The sequence below is a fragment of the Camelus ferus genome, chromosome 19 (genome assembly GCF_009834535.1).
Source record: "Camelus ferus isolate YT-003-E chromosome 19, BCGSAC_Cfer_1.0, whole genome shotgun sequence".
Classification (NCBI taxonomy): Eukaryota; Metazoa; Chordata; class Mammalia; order Artiodactyla; family Camelidae; genus Camelus; species Camelus ferus.
In genome coordinates, this window is record NC_045714.1 from 23,946,427 (window position 1) to 23,971,215 (window position 24,789).

Here is a 24,789-nt window from a genome sequence, read left to right on the forward strand (position 1 = left end):
TGGGAGCTCCAGGCGTGGTATAAAATATGCTCAGAATTGCCCCACTCGAGGGATGCGGGAGATGGGTTATTCATCCATGAAGTTCCTGTTGTGTCTCCTGGGGACTCTTCACTCCCTGGCACTTCATCCTGCACTGTGCGAGCTGAGGGCCCTAGCAGCTAAAGTAATGCCATCAGGTGACTGATGTAGGAGTGGCCAACTGAAATTTGGGCTGCTCTGCACAGATACAAAAGTTGCCAAGGGATCCAAAGTGTGAGACATCCAAAGCACCTATCTGCCACTGAGTAGACAGGACAGGTGGTCTCATCCCTACTTACAGACAATAAACTGAGGACTGGTTGGGCACCATGGTGCAATGTGGAAGGAGGTGAATGGGGTGGAAGGCTCTTCCCCTTGGGTCACTAACTTTAGGCCCATCTAGAACCCCTTCCACCAGCTTTCTTTCCTGCCTACGTGTAATGAGTTAGCTGGTGGTCTGCCAGTGTGGCAGAGACAGACTGGGTACTCACACAGCCCACCTCTGCCGCCTGGGCCCCCAGCTGGGCTCCATTTCCCAGTTTCCCCTGTAGACGGGTGTGGCAGGAAACAGCTGTGCTCCCCCGCGCCCACTACCCAGGTCTTGCCACAGACTCTCCCTGCTCTTTACTCCTTCGGCAGCCTGGCACAGAGGTGCCCCCCAAGGCGTCCTAGAGAGTCATGCCTTGAAGACAGAAGGAGCCTGGGTCCTTGGGTCATCGCTGAGAAGAGACCACTTGACCAGAAACACACCCTTTAGATGTTGTTGTGTTAAGCCATTGTGATTTTGAAGACTATCTATTACAGAAACTAGCACTACTCTAAATAATGCAACATACACGTGTGAGCAAATAATTTATTTTTCCTTACACAATTTACTATTATTTCAGATTATGCGTTTATTTATCAGCTGTCTCCCATCCACCGGAAAAACTTGGATTTGGACACTGCTGTATCTCTGGCATCTAGAACAATGCCTGGTAACTAGTACATGCTCAATAAATATGACTCCAGTGACTCAACACCAGTGCCCAATCTTTACTGCGCGTGGTCCTACTGGGCGGGCCCTGTGCTGGGAACTTCATATCTTTTAACTTATTTCATTCTCAAAACAACTGCATGAAGAAACTGGAATCAGAGGCTGATTAACTAATCCAATGGTACTCACCAGGCAAGGGAAGGAGCCAGGCTTGGAATCCAGGCAGTCTGACTCAGTCTTCAAACTCTTCAGCCCTCTGTCTGTTGCCTGATGACATCTGCCAGGTACAGGATTAGGCGCTGGGATGTAGGAAAGCACAAGACATGGCATCTGCCCCCGAGGTCTACCCAACAGGCAACAGTTGGCACGGGGCTTGGGTGTAGTGGGGGAAGCAGACCAGTCTCTGTTCTTATCTGTGGGGCGGTCTGTCTTCTAGAAATGTCAGGCTCTGCTAGTCACCCAACCTGAGCAAGGGTTCGGATACAGGATTAAAATCCTCTTATGGGATATGAGAGAACTGAGCACAGTTAGGAAAAGAGTAGGAAGAGTAGGGGATGAGGTCAAGAACATGGGCTTGGTGATCAGACAGAAAGGGCTTAGTCACTTACCGAGCCTTCTGGCCTCGGGCAAGTTAGAGGGCCTCGCTGGGCTTCTTTTTCTCTGTCTGTACAATGGATATGATCAGCCTGCCTCGCAGGGTAAAGTGATCAGCACAGGGTGCAAGGTGTGTGCTCAGAAAAGGGTGGCTGGTATTGTACCTATTCCTTGACCCTTGATCCCTGGTCTTAGGTTGGGGAACTCTACCCTCTGGCCACTAAGCTACAAAGATGGAAAGGCTCAGAGGCTAATCATGGCGGATGCTTGAATGGGGTGAAGAGGAAGCCCAGGTCTTCGGGCCCTCGTCCTTGACCTTCCACGTGCGGCCGCTAGAGGGCCTTGGCTTCTCTGCCGCTATTGCCTTGCTCAGATTTGGCACCCGAGAGCCCCAGGGGATTCCTAGAGAAAGGGTTTTCTTTCCAAGGAGAGGCAAAAGAGCGAAGCATTCGATGAGAGGCGTTTGTAGAGCAGCTGCTGAGGGGACATATTTGCAGGTGCTACAGATGAGGGGCAGACAGACTCCCCCGCTGTGGGCAAAGATGGTCCTTGAGCAACTGATACCTTTCCATGAAGGAATTACCCAGGGTTACCCTGGGGCTGGCCTGGGGCCCTGCAGTGAATGAGATCCATCTGGATAGAGGCAGATCATAGTTCAGAAAATTTCCAGAGGGGTGGCACTTCTGGATGACAGATGGGACACTAGCAGTGTTCTCAGTAGGCCAAGAGCCCAGGAGCTCCCCCTGGCTCCCAGTTCACCCCGCCTTCCAACTCTCTGTTCATGATGTCAGTAAGGTCTGAAATGAAGAGGCAAAAACAGCCCACTGGAAACATGGCTCATATCAGTCACTCTCACTGTAGTAGGAAAGAGCTTTAATTTGCCATGCTAAATCCTTAACAGAAACACCTTAGATGTGGCTCCATAACTCGTCATTCTTCTCTATCTGGTTCATCAGGCTAAACACCACAGTTTTCAGAAAACACCAAGCTCTCGCCCAGTTTCTAAACATCACAGTTTTCATAAAACACCAAGCTCTCGCCCAGTTTCTTGCCTTTGTCAGTACTGTTTTCTTACTTCAAATGCATCTACTTCCCCTCCCTCTTCTCTGCTTTGTGAAATACCACTCCTCTGTTAGAGCCAATGGGTACTTCCCTGATTCCTGCCTCTCTCTTCCCAGAGTACTTTCCACTTGCCCTTCATAGAACGCTTATCAGAGGGGGTTCCTGCTGCACATGTTCGTCTCTCCTCGTCTCTAAAATGAGCTTCTCATGTGATTTCACCTCCAGCTCGGCTCGAATACATGTCCTGACAGGGTCCTCACCCTCCCAAAGGCAATGCATTCCACTGCAACCAACCTTCTGCAAAAATGGTCTTCCTGTTTTAGGAACCAAATCTGCTTCCCTGATATATGGAACTATTGGTTTTCTCCTTTGCCTAAAATTCCTTCAGATGTGAGTAAGTAATTCTATAATTAGAAATAGATCTTAAATATAAATATCCTGAGAGTGGGCAATACGTGGAGAACCCATTCTAACGTGTAAATGACTGATAAGAGCTTGTCTATAAAAACAAGATTTTATTAAGAGAACCTAAGGGTAGGATCAGGAATATGAAAGGCACCAGGAATGTAAGGACGTCACCCACTTGATATTGTCAAAGGAGCACTGGGCTAGGAAGTGAAGGATGGGCCCAATGTGATTTATTTTTTCTGAGCTTTGGTTTTCTCATCTGGAAAAGGAATAATTTGCCTGATGAGGAGTTCTACTTACTACTGTAATTGCAAAGTTTTGTCTGGAAATGGTCCCACTCACCTGGGCTGTCTTAAGCCTTTGCTTTGGGTGGGCAAAAAGTCACATGATGTCAATGAGCTTCAGCCTCCTGGGGGCTGGGTTGATGTTTTTGCTGCCAAAGATGCTATGAGTTGCACCACCCACCATCATGTCAGTCAATGAGCCTTTTATTCCTACGTGGTTTCAACCTTCTTCTCCTCTGCCTTAAAGTCCTGCTTTACCAGGGCTATTTACAGAATTTGTATCATAAATATTTGCAGGTAACACATTAACTGCAGGTAACACATTTTATTATGATTTTATTATATAATCTCTTTTCCTGGAGTTTTGCAAGTAAGGACTGCATAAGAACCAACTCTTTATTTATCCTAAGTTCCACCCTACAGAACCAGGTCATATTATAACTGCTTGATGCACAAGACTCAGCGACTCAATAAATACTTTACAAAAATAATGTAGTTTTTTTTCCTTTCTTAAAACATAAAAAATTAGAAATTTCTAGACTTGAGGTCTCCTTTTCTTTTTTATATTTATTTATTGGGCATATATTGGTCGAGAAAAATATTAAGATGGTATTAAAATAAAATAGGTGAAATGAGGTTTATGTTCTTTTCCTATCTGTTCTGCTTTTTTTCTTTGGAAAAGTGCTAACTCCTTATTTTTACATCTGGCCTTCCTGCAGCCTTCTGAACCGATTAAGGCATGAGCAGAAATTCTGCCATTCTGGGTCCTTTTAGTAGAATCATAGCATTGTGCTAATATCGGCTTTTATTTTAAAGCCTATTTAAAACCAGGCCTCAGATTTGCTTCCAAAATGCCCATTTGCCCCCCAGTTTCTACCCAGTCTGAGGCAAGGGCATTTTGGAAGCTGAGACTCCAGCAAGGTACCTCATGACTAAATAACCTTTGGTTTAAGGTGGGCGTTTTCTTGTTTTGATATATTTCCATTGATTTATTTATTTTTTAAAGGAGTCATCACTAGAAAATTCTCTTTCTCTTCCACCTCCCTAAGCCTCCTTCTGAATTCTCTTGGAAGTGATTAAATAATTTCACGACTGACAACTCCAGAGAAAAGGTTAGGCATAAGTCACATTCACATTAAATAAGTTATATATAAAAACTGCTTATCACGTTTACAACTTCAGTTTCTTTCGCCTTTTGTGTCCCTTGGAAACACTGGATCCGGGGTGTGACTTGAATCCTGCCCGCTATGGCTTCCAGGGTCCTCTTCCCGCTTCCTTGTCCCCATCCTCCTTGTGGACATCACCCCTAGGAAGAGCTCCAGGGAGGTCTGTAGGCACTGAAGACCGCAATGGTGGCTTCAGATGGCAGTCACGGGGCCTGGAGCACACCCCTAGTGTAATTTACACAGATACTCACGTGGCATATACACACATACACGTATGCAGGTGAGATGGCCTCTGGGCCAGGAGGCAGATCAGTGCAGTGCATTCTGGTAGCATCTTCTTAATACTCCCTGGCCTCTTGGAACTGCTTGATGTAGTCTTCATCCGAGGGGCTCTCCGTGCACTTCTGTCCGTTGTTGGGAGGCCGGGCCTCGTTGTACCTGCTCCAGTCGCCCTTGCAGATAATCCAGGGCAGGATGTCCACTTTGTAGTGGAGCTCCGCCGAGAACTCGGTGCTGATGAGGTTGGGCGTGCCCGCCCCTTTGCCCCTGGTGATGAGCTGCATGTTGTCACCATAGCAGCAGTGCTGGGCGGCCAGCGTGGTGCTCTCCAGGGACAGCATAGAGCGAATGCAGTAGCGGGCGGTAGGCTTGTAGATCTCCAGCTTCTCCTTGGGCCCGCTGGCATCCCTCCAGCGGAAGTCCTTGCGCTTGATGCGGTCGAAGATGTCGGCCGTGCTGTAGGCCACCTCGGTGGGGTAGGAGCAGGGGCAGCTGGGCAGGTCATTGATCACCTTGTGCATGTACTTCTTTAAGAACTCACTCTTGCAGCTCATCCACCGCTCACAGCTGTCCGTGTCTGAAACAGGCCACAGAGAATCCTCATCACATGCCAGACTGGCCGCGGGATGGCTCTGCAGTAAACTGCCCCCTTTCCGGAGTTAAGCCCTGCAGCCCCTGGAGCCCCCAGGCCATAGCTGAACACCCTCACATTCCTTGAACTTGGGAACTTCTTTGTTCACAAGGTTCTCTGATCCACCAACTCCTTAATTTACAGTATGAAAAATGTTCAGATACATAGAAAAGTAGAGAGAATATACTTACACAATGCTTACCAAGATACCATCACCTAGACTTAACCAATCATGTTTCCTTCACTAAAAAACTTTTGGGAACATATATGATATTATTACCCCTAAATTTTAGTAGGCATCTGCATAAAAAGGAGGATAATCAAACCATATTTTCTATGGTTTCCTAGATAACCATAACCTTATTATCACTCGTAACAAAATTAACAATTCAGAGGGCTATTCTGAATCTTCTCTCTACATCAGTGATAAGCGGTAGAAAATGCATCAAAGGAATATTTGTAGGACTAGGTTTTATTTCTGCCACTCACTGACTAGTTAAACTAGGCTAGTGGCCTAACCTCTTAACCTTAGGCAGGAAACAGTAACAATCATTACATGCAAATTCCTGTGATAAAATGCCTTAAAGAGGTAAAGCTGGTGGCCCCAGCTTTTAGTGAATTTAACACTGACCTGTAGGCTTCAAGCCAGAACCAGCCCCCAGAAGTGTCTGTGTTCAGCCTTTACAGTATTAAAAAAGATTGGATTAATTGCCAACATTTAAGAATCAGGTGATTCTAGTTATGAATGTAGATTCCTAGTTTCATTTGGAAAACCAAAAGAGATGTTTATGCTGGTCCTGCAATGCTCCATGGGAACAAGTGGCCCTGCGAGCAGGCGACCAGTGACCACTTCTTTGTCGAGGCAGGAGTTCCCCAGTTCACGACCATCCCTGCCTGACCCCTTCACTCACGGGTGTTCGCTCTTGGTCCCTTAGTCATCTGAGTCCACACCTCTGGGCTAGTGCATGTCTCAGCTTGTGCTTTCCCAGACCCTGAGACAAAGATGCCATGAAAATGGTCTCTGGGAGGTGATTCCGGGAAACACCAGCAGGGAGGAGGGACAGGGAAGGGAGGGCAGCAATATAGGGTGTGGCTCAAAAAAGTAACCACTGCACAAAACTGGAGCTTCTTCCTACTAGAGAACATTTCAGTTACCCCGTCAGTGACAGGCTGGAACTTTACCCCGTGATCCTGGGATACAAACAAGGTCAAGGATTCCCCGCACCCTGCGCATCCTGGAAAAGCACTTACTGTTCTTCCTGTGACTCTCTGAGTCACAGAGGCCCCTTGTTTACTGTGACAAAGCCAGACACAGACCCTCCAAATTCCCTTTCTTTGCCTCATAAATGATTAGCTAAACTGCTTGTCCCCACTAATCAGTCAGAACAAAATGCATCTCAACCAAACTTTAGTTAATGCTCTCCTCTTCTTTCAAGTCCCGGAACTTTGGCCTCCCAGCCTGAGCTAGCATACAGACTCTCCTTAAGGGTCCCTCCTAGAAAACAGGCTGGCCTCAGGGGAAAACTTTCTCTGCTGTATTATCTGCCCTCGCCTCCCGTTCATCCTACATCCCCACACCTGGTTCTTTCTAGCCTGAGTCACCCCTCAATAAAGGAAAGCACTTTTGCCTAACCCTTGAGATGTTTGTGGGCCTAGAGTCCCTCTCTTGCAAATAGCCCCCTCCCCTCTTGCAACAATCCTTTGAATACTCTTTGCAGAAAGATTTGTTTTTGATTTGGCAGGGATCTGGGCATTCTCCCCCAGCTCCCACGCATCACGGATAGGGGGCTGCTCCTGGACTTCCAGCCGACCATGCATTCGTGGGCTGGTGTGCTCTGGGGGCCAGAAGAAGTTCTCTGGCAAAGAACCACAGGGGCTGCTGGGGTGTGGGCACCTGTGCGGGCAGCGCAGTGAGCTCAGTCAGCTGCCGTGGCTGAGATGAGGGATATACAGGGAAGCCACCCATGGTGGAATGTGGGGTGCATTAAGGGTGCGTCAAAGCAGAGTCCCAAGAGGGTTACAAAGTGTCATTTCTATCAGTGCAAGTCAGGGAGTGCTTCAAGGAGCGTGTGACCCCGGGCTGGTTCTGAGGCTTGGCTGGGCTGCATGGTTGCCCCCAGGTGTCCGACTCTGAGCTCCTGCAAGGAACCCTGCGGCACTTTGCTGACTGGCAGCCTCTGTGTCTGCGTCAGTGTTCACATCAAAGTCATGGCTGCTCTTGGTTGCTGACTGAGTGTGGTGGGGGTGCTTGCCCAGCTAGGGACTAGCAGCCTTTGCTGAGGGTGCCCCGTTGGCATGGCCAAGACTTTCTCAAGCTGCCCTGATGTCCTTGCCTCCCAGTCGTCTTTCCTTCCCTCCTCCCTTTGCAGGGGTCAAGTTTGCCCCTTGGTCTGAAAGCCCTCCCTGCCTGCTCCTCTGCCTTCCCCCTGTACCCTCCTGAGTGCCTCCCCAGGGAGTCTCCTGAATGTCCAATCCCATCTCAGAGGGCTGGAGCTGACAGACTACAGGAGCAGAGATGGGGGCCAGGGGGGCCACCCAGATTAGTGTTAATTGTGCAAACCAGGGTTTGTGGGGTTGTCTAGGAGTAGGGGACATGTTCACTTTCCCTGGAGCAGAGGATATGGGGAAGGGAGGCGGTTGGTGTCAGATCATTGGGGTCTTCAGTACAGTGTAGGCTTGTTCAGAGGGCACTAGGGAACCACGGAAGGTCTTTGAGTGATAGCGTTCAGTAGGAAGATATACTCAGTGCTGATGTCAATTGAAAGAGTCCAGTTGAGGTGCTCTGGGAGGGAACAGCAGGTGAGATCAGAAGCAGTCAGATAGTTAGGGCTGCCAGGCCTCGGTGGGCTTAGAGGCGAAGGGGAGAAGGTATCAGAAGGTCTCTCCAGCTCTGACCCAGGGGCCTGGGAGGCGGGTGGTGTCATGAGTAAAAATCAAGTGGTCAGAACCGGGGGAGCAGCATGGAGTGGGGCTCCGGTTTTCCTTGAGTGAAATGAGGAAGAGAGAGATGGGAGCACTTCTCAGGAGTTGAGAAGGGCCTGGCCTAAGATAAAATGTATGGGATCTTGTGCAAGATGGCCTGGGATCGAATCAACTCATGTGTCTAGCAGCCCTGTGACCTTGAGCAAGGAATTCGACCTTGCTATGCTTCAGTTTTCTCATCTGTAAATTGGGGATTAAAATAGTGCCTTTTTCAAAAAATGTGATGAGGATTAAACCAGAGGGAAGGCAGCGAGTGCACAGAACAGGGTGCCCCCAGCGGGGATCTGCTGAGGCTCTGAGTTCTAGGATTCCACCCCTAGAGCCCCTGACTGAGCAGCTGCTAAGAGAACGGAGGTTCCACCCTGGGACGTGTGTGTCTGTGAAGCCAGTGGGGGTCCCCCTCAGAGGGCAGGGTGTTCAGAAAGAAAATTCAGTGAGACCCCAGAAAATAGCTTTGTATTTTTCCTCCAGGGTAGAAGGCCATCATACTTCATGTACCTACGAGACGTATATCTTTTGACTTATTTTTCTCAGACTACATGGAGTGTACAGTGTGACTATTCTAAATGCTTTACAAGTATGAACTCATTTAACTCTACAACAGATCTAGGAGGTAGGCACCGTTACCATGTCCCATTTTATAAATCAGAAAACTGAGGCCATAGTAGGTTAAGAAACTTGACTTTGTGCTAGTTAAGCTTTTCTCATCTCTGCTAGGCATCTTCTATCTGTCTTTCTAGATCCCCATTCCATATTCTTCCTTGCCCTGGAAGGTTGCCCAGTGTGGACTGGATCAGTGGGCTCTCTGCACCCTGACTTCTAATTGGGGTGAGTCCATGGGAGAAACTGGTCAGAGACCAGAGGGAGGGAGGCAGGAGCAAGGTCAGGGTATAGTCCCCTAGGCTCCTCCCTCACTGTTACAGGTTGGCTGCATCCTTCTGACAGCCAAAGTGCTGTCAGGTAGCCCTCCCCTGTGGTTCTGGTAACCACTCCTTCTCCTGGGCCCTCCAGGCCAGGAGGTGATAAGGGCTCTCCACTGTTGCCAGCCCCAGGGGTCTGTTTGATCCCTTCTTGGTCTCCATCCACCTGCTCATACCTTTGCAAACGGACCCTCATCAAATGCTCCTCTGCTACCTGATTTGAGTGTGTGCCACATTTGTTCCTGCCCAGAACCAGATTGATCCACCATCCTGTCTCCTCCCTGTGTGTCCTTAGCTGCCACTGGACCCCTGGCCACAGGAAAGGACAAGCAGCTGCCTGAGATACAGGGAGGCCTAAGAAGCTCTTTTCCCCAAAAGACTGTCTTGCTACTTCACCATTGTATGGAAAATTCCCACTTTTAATCTTTAATTTTTTTTTTTTTGATCAAATGCATTGTGTTTGGAGAAGGCTCCTGCTGAAACAGTTTGGTTCTGTGTGAGGCCTGAGGTGGGAGCCCCTGGGCAATTGAATTTCCAAACCCACTCCAATTTGGCTGAGGAGGGCAGAAGTGAAGAAGCTAAGGATGAATTTTGGGGGTGGCAAAAAGAAATGGGGCAGAGGACATCTCACCTTTCTGCAAAGCAGAATTACACCCAGAAGTACGCTATTTTGAAAAAGCGAGCCTTCCCCTGGCGCCTGAGGGGGCACTTGCTCCATGTTTGTTGCACTCGCTCTAGCATTTTCTAGCAGATGAGTAGCAGGGTGCACCAATGATTTACAAAAAAATTCAGTGGTCGGGGGCAAGCATCATGTTGAAAAAAATCCCCTTTCTCCTCTTCCCTCCCCCCCGCCCCGCCCCTCTGATGGAAAACTGACATCACCATTCCTTGATTTCACTGGGGACCCTTGGGGAGGGCTATGGGAAGAGAGGCCATGAGGCTTGAGGCCCTTACTCTGGATGGGTCCCATGCTATGGGGAGGGCAGTCCCTGCCAGCTTACTGTGGACACTGTGTCCCTGGCAGGGTGGACACAATACAGCTGTTGGGTTCTGTCTGGCACAGGAGGCCTGGGACAGCTCTCTCTTGCTTGGGGTATATTTGGTGAGGAAGAAATATGCTGAGAGAATTGGACCCCATAAGAGGAAAATGGAACATTTAGATGGATCCAAGGATGGCATTGCAAAGGTGAAAGGCATCTCTAAAACACTAAGTCAATATCTGGATGAAAAAGAAAGAAATTCTTCTTACCAACTTCGAAGAGCTTGGTGGCATTAAACTCTTCACTTCCCGCAAGCAGACTCACTTCAGTGGCAGCTGTCCTGAAGGTGTCTTCAATTCCTAAACAGACAGGACTCATTTTTCCCTGGTTCTATGGAAACAGTCACCGCCCCCCACCCTCAAGACTGGCAAATAAAGAAAAAACAAATACACCTGAACAAAGCCTTTTTTGTATTCATCGCTACTCATGGGCAGAAACTGGCCAACAGAGGAAACAGTAAAAAGCAGGTAGTAGAGCAGAAAATATATTAACCCCCCAGATACCATTTGCAGCATGAAATCAGATCCAAACGTGCCTGAATGAGTTCCTAAGGAATGTATTCCCTGGGCTCAGGAATGGGGTTCTGGGCACTGGGGGACACACGTCAGGATGGCTGTCTGTCTGCTGGTGTCAGGGTAGAAACCAAATCAGAGGCTGTGGACCACAGTGATAACTTGCCATGTGGCCAATACCAGTCTTGAGGACTGATTCACTGGGTTCAAATCATTACTAGCAGGGTGACCTTGGGCAAGCCACAGGACCCTGGTGTGATTCAGTTTTCACATCCATGCATGGGGAGAACCAAATGGTCCACCATACAGTGTTGAATGAATTGGATGGGTCATGTGTAAAGAAAGCCCTGTGAGTAGGAAGTGGTAAGTGAGAGTGACAGTTTCCCCTTGAATATTTCTGTAGCTCATTTTGAGGAGGCAGCAGTCCTTAGCTGAAACCTGATCGCTCATATTCTAGGACTTTTGGCACTGCTGATGATGCTCCAGAGGAAAGAAGCTGGGGTGGTCATTACTCACTCGGAGACAGTAAACCTAGCTTGCCTCCAACTTCCTGGCTCCCTCCCCTCCCCAGACTATCTACCCCACTCCATCCCATCCAGGCTTCCTTTGCAAACAGGGATCCTATGTAAGTAGAGGCAGCCAGGAGAGGAAGCAGCAGTAGAACATAGACTCTTTGTTGGAGAACCTTGGCTGTCCTGCTAGGCATGACTTGATTTCCTTTAACAGGCTCTCTCTGATTTTACATGAGGCCCCTAGAACTTATGTGTATGGTCGGCCTAGGGGACCGTGTGATCCCTTTTACAGTGTGATCACTGCCAGGCCAGGGAGATGGCCTGCCTCCTGGATCTTTCCAGCGAGGCTGAGAATCAATCAACCAGAAGAAGAAAGAGATCCTGTAAGAGGAGATCCTTCTTGCTCAAGGGAGCCCTGAAAAGCTGGCAGAGTCAGAACAGAGAGGCAGAAAGGATGGACGAAAGGCAAGGTCAGATGAGAAGAAAATGGATGAACAGGACTGCTGGCCACACTGCGGGGAGAAAACCAGAAGGAAACATTCAAAATGGCTGCAGAGAAGATATCCCCTGACAAGACCTCTTGGTCCACTGCTTTTGGGTCTAGGCACCAGCTAAGCTGCCGAGCCCCGACACTGAGTACTATCTGGGTCCAGCTTCACTAGGATGAGCCCAGGAAAGATCAGGAAAAGCATCCTGATCGTCCCACTTTTGGAAATCCATCTGCATGGCCGACCGGGGCCACAACAGCCTCTTCTCGCCTGTCAGCCCCATTTTCTACACACACCCCTTTGCTGTCACACACATGCCCAACTCCATCCTCTCTCAGCTCAGAAATCCCTTTGCTTTTGGACTTCATTTTCTGTTCTAAGTCTCAGTCTTACGGTTTGAGAACAGAGTTTCTAGGAGTCAAAACAGGATGTCTAGGGTGCGGGGAGCAAATGTTCCATCTCTGAAATTTCTTTCAGAGGAAGCCATTTGAAATGTGGGATTTCTTGGAAGAGCCCAAGATGGCATTTCAGGCTGGTACTCCACCTGGCCATGGGGAACATGTGGTAAGTGGAAAACTACAGACCAGGAGATGGTAAACTTTTTTGGGGGAAAGTAAGGGACAGAAAGTAAATATTTTAGGCTCTGGGGGTCACATGGGGTCTTGCTTGCATATTCTTTCTCCTCCTTTTCCTCTTTTCCCCCTCCTTTGCTTCCTCCTCTTTCTTCTCCACAACCCTTTAGAAAGTGTGGGCCAGATAGAAACAGGCTGTGGTTTGATAACGCAGCAGTCACAACTACTTTTTAACCCAATATGGCCTCTCACCAAGTTTGCAATTAGTTACTTTTTAAAAACATTGATGATGCAGTGTAAAGTGATAATCAATGGCCAAGTTGCCCCAATTTGCTCCCCTGGGAGCCTTCAGCAACTCTCAGGCATTACCAATAGGACGAACACATGGTTTTTCTCTAGATGGCTGTTAATCCTCTGCTCCTGGCTTCCTTGCAAGACCATGAATATCTGTCTTTATGTGTCTTTTTAAGGTACAACCAATCCCACATCAAAGGCCCAAATTAGCCAGAGTCCCTCCTTTAAATTAAGTACATGGTGGCATTGTCTTCTAGGTCATGGTTACTGTAATTGTGCATAGGACTCAGAAAATCCATCTTTTCAGCCACTAAGCTGATTACTTGTGTCTTATTGTCCCTGTTGGTCAGAATTCTTATTAGAAAAATGGTTGTCCTGTAAAAAGTCAATTTGTAAAAGTTTTTAAATATAAATTAAAAGCTTCCACAGGCTCACAGATATGGAGAACAAACTAGTTGTTTACCAGTGGGGAGAGCGGGGAGGGGCAGTGTAGGGTCGGGAAGAGAAAGATATAAACTACTGGGTGTAAGACAGAGATGTACTGTACAACATGGGGACTCTAGCCAGTATTTTGTAATAACTGTAAATAATCTTTAAAAATTGTATAAAAAATAAAATAAAATAAAGCTTCCCCTTGAACATGGAGCCACATCCTGGGGTAAACCCACCTGGGCAGTTTGGATGGTCACAGGTCCTAGATTCTGTTGCAGTACATGCATAGCCACAGGACCTGGTTCGTTTCTGGTTGCCGTTCCCACAGGTGACACTGCAAACAGACCAGAGACTCCAGTCGCCCTCACCATCTGTGGAATCTGGAAGGGAGCCAGGGAGATGGTCACCAGCCTCGCCCAGAGTCCCCATGTCCTCCCTTCGAGCTGCCTGCCAACCATCCGCATCCATTGCTCCACTGTTGGAGAGGCCAGAGACCAGCTGGAGTCAAAGTGTTTATGACTCCAGGGTTCATTTTCAGGATTAGCTTCATGGAGAAAGGGACTCTGTCTGAGGTTTTGGGCATGTGGCCATGCCCTGACCCCTAGAAGCTGCCCAGTAAGTGCTTGTTGAGAAGGCATACATTTGCAGAGTATGGGCCATGGAATAATATGGTAGGGATTTTCCAAAATGACCATCATCACTTCCTTTACATGCAGAGAGAGGAGCTGTCTGGAGGGTCACCCATACACCATACATGGGAGTGAAGCCTTCCTGGATCTTCCAGCCACTTCCCAGTGGACAGCTGAGCGCAGCTGATGCCATTGGCAGTAGAGGAACTGTCCACTGGGGCCCTGTCTGAACTCCTGAGCCACAAAATCATGAGAAAGAATACACTGCTGTTGTTTTGGTCATCGAGTTTGGGGGTGGTTATGCAGCAGTAGATAACTGACACACGGTGGAAGCTAGACATGGTCCTTGGAGGTCATCACTCAGCATCTATCCAACAAATACCTACTGGGCCCCTATTATGTGTCAGGCACAATTCTGGGTATGTGAGATGTATCATTAAATAAAACTTTCAAAGATTTCTGCCCTATAGAATTCATATTTTAGTGAAAAGGGTCAGACAATAATCAATAAACACAAAAAATGAGTAAATTTTGCAGTATCTCAGAAGTCAGTAAGTGGAATGGGAAAAAGAGAAGGAGACCAAGTTAGGGGGCCTGGGTGCGTGAGAGATGCTGGTAGATTACTGAGACGGAATTTGCCTTTTTAAAGGTAAGGAAACCAAGTCCTGAAGTGGTTGGGTGATCCACTCAAGGCCATCAGGGTGAGAGCAAGAACATTTGGGCTCACGTGCCAAGTTCCTGATCTCTAAAGCATGACTCTTCCTGAGCACCTTCACTCTGAAATACCTTTTCCTGCTTTCTCCAAATCTTCCTCCAGCCTTGGATCCTCTGCCAGTGCCAAGCACGGAGCCCCAGACATGTTCCAGCAGGGAAGGGGTCCACTCCATCCATAACAGTTCACAGAGATTGTTACTACGAAGGCCTGGCAAGAATGTAGTCCACACGTGTTTCTGCCTGAACCGCGGGCCCTGTGCCTACCTCCCAGGTTGCTGTTTGCCTGATGCTCGCTCTGCACGCTGCTTAGGCAAACATCGGGCCGTTGGTTCTCCTCGGCCCACTATACACAGTCTGTGGTGGGGGTTCCTGGTTGAGTCCTCTTCCCTAACCCAAAGTGAAGAGTTTGCTCACACCTCACCTGCCCCCAGGACCTCATTCATTTCTCTTCCCTCCCCAAAAGGAATTTTTCCAAACTTTATTTCCTTCCAAGAAATGGTTTTCCAACCTCACGGCCAAGATGTTTGAAACTATTGCCTCATGTGAGGGGATAGGTCTGCTTCCCCCCATCAGCTGCCTTCATCTCTGCCACCTCCCACCTGGGCATCAGTGCAGTGAAACTGGAGGGACCACTGAGGAGGTGGGCCTTGGCTGCTCCAAGACCGCTCGGTAAACTCCCCAGAACACAAGGTATGTACCTGGAACAATCACAAGGTGGCGCTCTTATCAGCAGGCGTATCCAGATGTAGCGGGTTATACGCACATATGAACAACCCCCCGGGGCCAGAGTTTCTTAAAAAGAACAGCCACCACAGCAAAACATCACCAGTAAAGATCATACTGTCCTTAGACTCATAGAAAGGGGGTGGTGGGTCAGTTATAAAAAGCTTATTAAATCATATAAGTCCATGTCACCTGTATGGTGAAGACATGATCCAATGATGCCAAGAGGTCTCCCGCTGGCCTCAACCATCTAGAAATCTCTGGCAATCTTTTCCCCAGTTATAGTAAAATGGATAGCTAGTTTTGGGAAATATCCCCCAAATTCAAGATTTTAGCATTAAACACACCACGGGACCTATACTGGAATCTCTGCCTGAGGTAATTTCTCATTTTGGGTTCTTGGATCTAAATTACTGAACGTTAGTCCTGTGTCAGATTGTGTGAAAACTGACTTCCGTAACTCTTCCCCCAAACCCTCCCCTGGGTCGGTACCCTTTCACACCGACCCCAGTCCGGGCCACATGTCTTGCTTTGGACAATGGGGAAAGAGCAAACATGATGCAACCACGGGCTGAAAGCGTGCTTGTGCATTAGGGCGGCCTTCTTGTGGCAGTGAACTCCTCTACTACCAAGCGAAGAGTCCAGGCTAGCATCCTGGAGGGCGAGGGATGGGGGAGAGAGGGCCAGCCATCTCAGCAGCCCCTGCTGTCCATCTGGGACCCCATCACTGTGAACGAAGCCATGCTAAACCACACACCTCAGCCCAGCCAGCCCGGAGCAGCATGGTCCAGACAACCTGCAGACTCTTCTCTCACAAACACATTTGAACTTTTAAGCCACTCAGTTTCGGGGGTGGTTTCTTACGCAGAAAAAGCTATTACAAATACACCATAAAAATCCTCCCTATAACAGGCTCCCTCGACGGCTGGTGGACTTGGAGCTTTCATCAGTGGCTTTCTCTCTGTCTTTGTTTTAAATGCTCACAAAGCCATTTATTTTCCAAACACTTTTTTTTATCCTGGTCCCCCCAAGTTAGGCACAGAACGTGTATACAGCCAGGTGCCTAATCATTTCTACTGGGCTAGCAACAAAGAGCAATGACGTCTTGGAGAAAAGTGGGCATGTCTGCCCACTGCTCTGAAGCATCTACAGTATACAGCCCCAGAGGAATGCCACAGCCAAACCTCCTCGTGGGGGCTTCTATTTGTTTCATGTGTTCAAAGGACAGAAAGGGAATTTCTGACTGGAGGACAAAGATTTCAGGGTGGGCTTCTTCCTGCGGTAATGAAACTGGGGCACATTGCTCAGAGCAGAAGATGAGTGTGAGCAGCAATAATTACAAAGATGACAACAAAGACAGTAGAACACTGTCCCTGCAAACATTTGTATGGTGCTTTGACAGTCCCTGTGAGGGCAGAGAACACTCCCCAGTGCAGTGGGCTGAGAGCTGGGTTTCAAGGACGTCACTTGAAATTTTAAAGTGGTCATTATATACTTTCAGGGCACTTGAGTTCTGTGGGCCGGGTATAGTGTTTGGGTAACTGACGTGACTTGGGTCTTGGCTTGGCCACTGGTTAGTCTCCACCACCAATTCTAAATGATAGTGGCTTCTACTTATTGAGGGCACACTGGAACCAACCGCTCTGTCCAAACACACGGCTTTAACTCCTATAATAATCCTGCAAAGTTGGTAGAAACTTTCTCCTTTTGTGGATGAGGAAACCAAGGCTCAGAGAGCTTAAGACACTTGCCTAAGGTCACACAGCTCAAACTTGGCAGAGTAGAGATCGACCTGAGACCTGCCTGCTTGTGCCATATCTTATTCTATATCCTGGTGTTCTAGCAGCTTTGATTCTTGTCCAAGCAGCCCTTCCTTAAGATACTCACTTATATGGCCATCAATACAAAGAAAAACCCTTGCAAAAAATCATGGTGGAATCTTCTATTAAAATAGGACCCTGATCAGTCAGAGAATTGCAAAGAACTGAGTCCCCACCCCGAATACACTAAGCAGTGCCCATCTGATTTCATTATACAGGGTATTCAGAACAACTTGGGGGATGGTGTACTACTATTTGACAGAAAAATATTTATGCGGACTCTTTCTTTACTCTGGGTGGTACCATCAGTATCTCAGACACATACAGTTCAGAGCTGAGCTGACTCACGGTCACATAATGCGCTTCTACGATCGCAAGTTAGGTCTAACTAGCTCCTATTTTGTGTTTCATAATTTATTCTAAAGATGCTGTTCTAGTCTATGTCACCTAGGATTTTTGGCAATTCTCTTTGGTCTCAGACATTTAAATTTATTAAAAATCTTACCTTTGAAAATCTGATCTCAGTATCTCCCACAAAGACCAGTTCCTGTGGCAAGTTTAGCTGGTCTCAGACAGGTGGGCAAGTCCTTGTACTTGAGCTCCTTTGCCTCTGCATGGACCTCACCTTCCTGGGCTGTATTTTCTCTCCTTGTATCCTCCACAGTGTACTATTTTTTATTTTACTCGACATAGAGATAAATGCTTAGAAATTTCTCTGTATGTTCTTGTGGGTTTAAATGAAAGAGGACTCAACTCATCTGATGCTGTAAGGAACTCAGAGATCTCAAGTCCCTTGTCAGCCTGATGGAGAAGCAGTAATCAATCACTCATCCATTTTGCAAATGCTACTGAGCTCAAAGTGTGGTCCGAGGGCCAACAGCGTCAGCTTCACCAAGGCTGCACATCTTTCCTACATCTACTGTATCAGAAGCTGCTTTCACCAACATCCTCCAAGTGATCTGTGTGCACATGAAATTCTGAAAAGCACTGCTTTAGAGGTATCATAAGGGCCAAGATTTTTTATATAAAGTAGTAATCCTGATATCCAGCCTAACAATGGAGATGTTACTAAGGGAGACTCCAATACCATAAAAGATGGGCGTTTCTCCAACAGCCTAGTGATGCTGGAAAGTTCAGGTGCAGGGTGCCCTCCAGGAACTTCAGGTCTAGAAAGGTGAGGTGAAGGTGGCAGAGGCAGCCACTGTAACTGGTCCAGGAGAAGCAAATTCTACCCTCAAGGTGGAAATGGAGGGGGTATTTTTAATATTCATAAATTTGGCGGAATATTTTCTTCAAAAGCTTTAGATGAAAAAGTTGTTTCTAAGTGGTGGTCTTCAAACTGCAGTGAGCATTCGAATCCCCAGATGACCATGGTTGAAAAAAGGAAGAAACGAGGAAGAAACATTCCTGGATATTCTGATTCAGTAGAAGGACAACAGTGGCTCTGAACCTGTGCCACACACTGGAGTCACCGATGGAGCCTTAAAAACACTGATGCCTGGGTCCCACCCCCAGGGATCCCAAGTTAATTGATCTCGAGAGAAGTCCAGGCATTGGGATTTTTAAAAAAATTGTGCAGGTGAGTATGAGCAACCTTACTGAGAAACACTGGTGCACTGGGCATCACTATTTCAGATCAGAGGCCCCTGGAGTGCTTGCTCAAAGGTAGATTTGGAGGACCCTTCTCAGAGTGGCTGAGAGTGGGGCCTGAAAATTTGCATTTTTATCATAGTCTCAGGTGATGCTGATCAGCTGGCGTGGGGACCGCACCTTGAGAACTGCTCGTATATAGGGAAGGGGCTGGGGCCCAGGATGGGTGTTAAATTTTAACATGCACCCAGAGATTCTGATGTCGAGGGTCTGAGCTCCACTCAGAGAAACGCTGTTCCGTGTGGGCTGGGCAGCCCAGTTAAGCTGCAGTCCTGTGCAGCGTCGGGCTGGTCTCCAGCTCTTGTCCAACAGTTCAGTTCAGCACTGGACTTTTCCTTCCAATCCTATTTTCCAATCTAACTGTCACTTTTTAGATCCACTCTACTGCCCGAACAGATACGCTTTCCCCGCCCCACCCCCCAACAGAGGCAGAATAACATAGTGGTGAAGAGGTTAAGAGGTCAGGCTCTTGACCCAGACCGTCTGAGATGAATCCTAGATCTTGGCCCTTGAGACCAAAGTTGCTGACCTTCTCCAGGCTTTAGTTTCCCCATCTGTGAAATAGGGTACCTGCCTCAGGGAGCTGATTAAATGGGCCAATATATGAGAGGTGCTGTGAAGACGGACTATGCATGGCAAGTTCTATATAAAGGTTGGCTACTGTTCCCAATCCTTCCTCTTGGAAAATAAATCGGACTTCTTCCGGGAAAGGGGAAGGTTTCACGACCCTCCTGGTTGGATGGGGTATGGGAACTCTCTTTCTACCCCCATAGCATTTGATGCGTACCTCTGCCATGGCACTTTTTTGCTCTCTCAGTTAACTTTTCTCTTTTGTCCATAGGTAGGTGAGATGCCTTTTAGGGAAGAATCGTGTCTTACTCATTTTTGGCTTTCCAGCACCTAGCGTAGTGATGGATATAAGATGTGGTCAGTGTCAGTTGAACAAATGAATGATGTGGCTGGAGAAAAAAAATTGTCTTACTCTTCTGGAAGTGGCCTAAGTTCATCTATTAGCAGGCAGAAATGACTGTCCAATATACAACTCATCTTTCTGTTGAAAAATGGGGGTAATGGTGAGCTTGCACGTGGTGCCAGGCAAGTCATCTCCATCATATAGTGTGTGCTCCTACATCTGCAAGTGCTGACCCACAAGAACATCATGATGATGGCTGCATTTGTAAGAGGTCAAGGACTCTTACAACGCAAGGCACACTGCCTGATTCCTCACCAAGCCTGGCCAGGTGCTTTCCAAACCTGCTTCCTCTTCATTTAGGACACACAGAGAACATTTCCCAGCCTCCCTCACATCTATGTGGGGCCAGGTGATGAGGTCTTGCCAATAGAATTTGAGCAGATGTGAGGTGGGTCACCTCCAGGCTGAGGGGCTTAAGAGCATGTGTGCCTTTTCTGGACTCTGTCTCTCTACTCGTCTGCCAGCCAGACAAATAATTTGAGCAGAGCATCCAGTGGGTACTTTTCAGGCCCTCACATTTGGTGGAGCTTCAAGATGGAAGGAGCCTGGCTGGGTCCCTGAATGACTGAGTGGAGCTGAGTCCCCCCGATCCTGTCTCTCAACTCAGCTTAAGAGAGAAATAAACTTTCATTATTTTAAGTCATCGAATAAAATTGTTATCTCATCTATCCTACTCTAAAAGCATGGGAAACTCTAAGTCCCCATTTGGAGGTCTTGAAATTTATGGGTGGGGAGACCTCACTGTGACGATGCATGATAACACATGTCCATAAGGGTCCCCAAGGGCCGCTCTGCTGCCAGCGTCCAACATAACACATTTGCCTGGTCAGAGGAGGCAGCTAGGCACATCTCCTTCACTAAACTGATTTTCAGTATGAGTTTTTATAGGCAAGTATGCAAGGGGGTTAATTTGGTGATTTCTTCATTTTTGAAAAAAAAGGAAAGTTTGGGGAAAAATAGGGCAGAACCTTAAAGAGCCCCTGACTAAAAAGAAAATTCTTTCCAAGGATAATTGGTATTATTTTAAAATTATAGTCTTTCCAGAAAATGTGGCTGCTGGTGCCTCTTGGGGCTTCTGTGGACAGAGCCTGTAGGAGGTTCGCCTCACGGAAGACCAAAAGCCACACACTGTAAACTGGGTTTTGCTTGGCTCAGTGTCTGTTAGGCCTCATCCGTCCTCACTTATTCTCCCCACCAATTTCACATTACTGGGTGGTAAACTCACCATATTCTGGCTGATCTTTGGTTTCAAAAGTCCGGTGGCCTGGGGCCGGACGGTCCCACCCCCCAGGGGGGTTGAGGAAGTTGCTGTCGTCTGAGGTACTGTCGTACTTGTAGTCCTGGTCCCCGTTGTTGGCCCTCGCCAAGGACAAGGACCTCTGCCACCAGGCCCGCCAGTCGGGGGGTGGGACAGACCAGCTGGGCTTATTCTCCGGATGCTGGTCTTTATCTGCTTCCGAGTCAGGACCGTCCACCACCTCTATGGTGACCTGAAGAATTCAGAACAGGCTAGGGTCAATGAGGAGTCAACAGCCTCCAAGCCGGGTGACCCTTGGAAGAAAGTCTGAGATGGCAGAGGGAAAGGTGCCCCTCATGAAGGGAAGTTGAGGCTGTGTGGCGACATGGAACGGGGAACACCCAGGGGCACCCAGACAGACCTCACGACTAGATGGCACTGATACCCATGGGCCTAGGGCTGGGAGGAGGCAACGCATCACTAGGGTCTCTGGTTTACTGACAACTACGTTGCTGGGTAAATATGTACTGTGTATGCTCTTGAAATGACACAAGAATAAGTAAAATAAAACCAAACACTGGTGGAGTACTAACTGTATTGGGCACTGTTCCGAAGGCCCTACATATATGAATTTACTTAATCCTCATAACAACCGTATAAGGTCAGTACTATTGAATGGCCTTTGTGGTTGGTGATCTGTGAAGATGGCCCTGGCATTCCCTCCCATTCCTGTGCATGCGTGCCTCTCCTCCCATCGAGAGGTGGAGTTCATTTCCTCTCCCTTTCAACCTGAGCTGCAATTGTGACTCACTTTACCCAGCAGAATGTGGTAAGGGTGACACTGTGACAGAAGCCTTACGAGGTCTGGTAGTTCCCTTTTCCTTCTCTTGGACTGTTCCTACCATGATGTGAGGAGTCCAGCAGCCTGGGCTGCTGTGCACGCAGTGGCCACGTGAAGAGGGAGACCACAGGGAGAACAAGGTCTCCTCCGTCACTGGCCCCAGGCATTGTGTGCGGCCGTCTTGGATCCTTCAGCCCTGTGGGGTCACCCCAGCTGATACCATGTGGAGCAGAGATGAGCTCTCCCCTCTGAGCCCTGCTCCAGTTCCTGCCCAGGACTGTGAGCAATCCAGTGGTTGTTGCTTCAAGCTATTAAGTTTTGGGGTGGTTGCTAGACAGCAATAGATAGCTTTTTATAGACAGGGAAGAGGGGCACACAGAGAAGTTCACAGCTTGCCTAAGGTCACACAGTAGTCACTGGCAGACGTGGCTAGTCCAGCTCCAGAGCTCTTACCACTGTGCTCTTGCTGACTTTGCCATACCGCTCTCAAAACGTGAGTCACAGAGGGGCCGTCCTCTCCTGTGACCAAGTGAGCACAGAGGCCACTGATGCTGGTGGGGGCTGGATGCCACAGGATGTGTAGAGATGTGAGTACAAGGTCCCTGTGGTCTAGGCGTTTCCAGCTGTGATTTTCACTTATCCCACTGTCCAGATCCAGTGCACCCTCCTCAATCAACCCTCAGGGTCAGAGCCGATCATCCTGGAGCCAAGGTCAGGACTTGCTTGTGGATTTATGGAGCCTGGTTTGGAAGTCACGGGGCTAAAAGAATGCAGCTTCTTGGCTCCGAGAGACAATCAACACAGAGAAACTTGTTTAAAAAATATAATAAAAGACTCCTTGGGTTTCTTTGGCCATCACACAACTCTTGCAACACCCCCTGGATAAGTTATGTGCAAATGAATCAGAAACATGCCTCCAAGTAATCTGCGCAAGACGTACTGGGCAGATGCTTCTCCAGTTTTGCCCTAACCTGACATCTGAAAGATTTGCTGGGACACTCTGCCAAATTGCACCAGGGCGTGCCAACCCCAGGGACAAACAGCCCCTTCCTTTTGTCTTAGGAATGGGGAAGTTTGAGTTCTATTTGCTTTGACATTCAAAGGAAGTTGCTCAGCTGATGGTGGGCCTGGGCTGTGGCCTTATGTGGTCCAAATACAAGGTCGAGGGTGTGGCCTTCAGTCTCTGAGTATACCCAGGTAGCGGCAGACGGAGTGCATCTCTTCCTCTGGTGTTGGGTGCCTAGAAGGGGACCACCGGCTTTATCCCATGCCACCACTACCCCATCTCATAAGCATGCCTTGCATATTTATAAATAATTGTGGAATTTTTAGTAATCCCCCCAAAAGAAAAAAAGAATTACATCATACACCTCATATCATGGCTGTCTGCTGGAAGGATGGTTGCTGGAGACAGACGGTGACTGGGGACCCACATGCAACCCTGGAAGGACAGGAGTGGAAGGACTGCACAGCTGGGTGGTGGAAAACCGAGCTGGGCGGTGACGCGGTAATGTCAAGCCTTTGAAGATGTAACCTTTCTCCTCTGCAGCCCCATCCCCCTGCAGACAGAACAACTGAGCAGCAACAATCATCTGCAAGGCTATTAAGGGTCTTGGAGGGGAGAAGCTGCCAAGAGCCAGGCAAGCCTGCAATTATGGTAATGAAATCAGTCTCTGGGTAGGAGATAAGGGGGAACAGGCCGGACAGTTTTGATATTCCAGTTGTATTCAGACTGGAGTCAAAAGGATTGCCCAAACAAAACGTGCCCTGCAATTTCTCCCAGCTGGGAATAAAAACAATTTCATGTTTTAAGCTATTACCGTCAACACGACCACCCCCTCAACACGTCAAAAAAAAACAAAAAACAAAAAACCCCAAAAAAACAACTGCTGCTCAGATCCAAACAAAATAGATTTGTTGGTTGGCTGGCCAGGCAATGAGTAGCAAGAGACGAATTTACTCCAAAAACTTTATCAATGAGTAAATCTCATCAGCTTAGAGGTTTCTTCTTCCCCTTTAATTTCTAGCCATGGCTCCAACTGAATTAAAAACAAAACCAAAACAAAACAAAAACCACACAAACCTTAGGATACACCCTTGCCTGCAGTTAATAATATGGAAACCTCGTATTGATATCAAGAGAAGAAATCTAATCTTGAACCTGAAATTTCTAGGCATCCAATTAAAAAGACTTAATGAGCATGATCAATGACTTCTTGGATGGTGGGGATTAGTTTTATATTTCCTGTTGCTCTTATTCTATTTACATGTTCTTTAGCATCAAAGAATCCATTCACAAGAATGTCTTGAACAGTAATCAGTAGGATGAGCTGAAGGTGTGGGAGTGAGCACAGCAGATTTCCAAGCTGATAGTTCTAGATCTCGCCACCCTTTTGCATCCTTATACACATAGTTGAAGCGTCTTAGTATATTTGTTTATTCTGGACTTTTTCATACCTTGAATCAAGACAGTAAAAGAAAGGTAACTTTTCCAAAAGACCCAAGTCCAACTTTTGGCACAATCTTGTCAGCTCCAAGAAAAAGAATCTAGAATAGGTGCCAATTTGGGGAATTCCATCCAAAATTGGGAAAGGAACATAAGATCCTTTGCAATACTACCAGCTTCTTTCTTCCTCTTGACAATTTAAACATTTATCAGAAACAAACTCTTTACTCTTGCTCTGAAAACCATTTTCCATTGGGAAACTAACATAATTCTTAGTCTAATTGAATAATAAATAAATGACACTGGGAATACAGAAGCCTTGCTCTTCTGAGTTCAGGAGAATCTTCCAGAACCTTCTAGTTTGCTAGAGGGCTATAGTGACTAGGCAGAATTGGGTTCGTATTTATTTCACAGAGAGAAAAATGAGACCTGGGAGGTAAAGTGCCTCCTCCAAAGCACAGAGCATCCAAGGACAGGGCAGCAGTCTCCAGTGAAGGGTTAGGGCCCTGATTACGTACCCCTCCTTCCTTGAGGATTGCTGAGGAAAGGACACAGAGGACTAGGAGGACATATAATCCCTCCTTCT

The 24,789-nt window shown here is 47.7% G+C and overlaps 1 protein-coding gene across 1 annotated transcript in view; it reads right to left on the minus strand.

Annotated features, from left to right (window-relative positions):
• Positions 1-2,442: 2,442 nt before the first annotated feature.
• ISM1 (isthmin 1) overlaps positions 2,443-24,789 on the minus strand; it is a 69,934-nt gene continuing 47,587 nt past the window's right edge. Inside the window, exons 3-6 of the mRNA XM_032461810.1 lie at positions 20,905-21,169; positions 13,407-13,550; positions 10,570-10,659; positions 2,443-5,364 (exon numbers count right to left, since the gene is read on the minus strand). Coding sequence (XP_032317701.1) covers positions 4,847-5,364; positions 10,570-10,659; positions 13,407-13,550; positions 20,905-21,169 — 1,017 coding nt within the window. The 3' untranslated portion in view covers positions 2,443-4,846. The remainder of the gene's footprint in view (positions 5,365-10,569; positions 10,660-13,406; positions 13,551-20,904; positions 21,170-24,789) is intronic.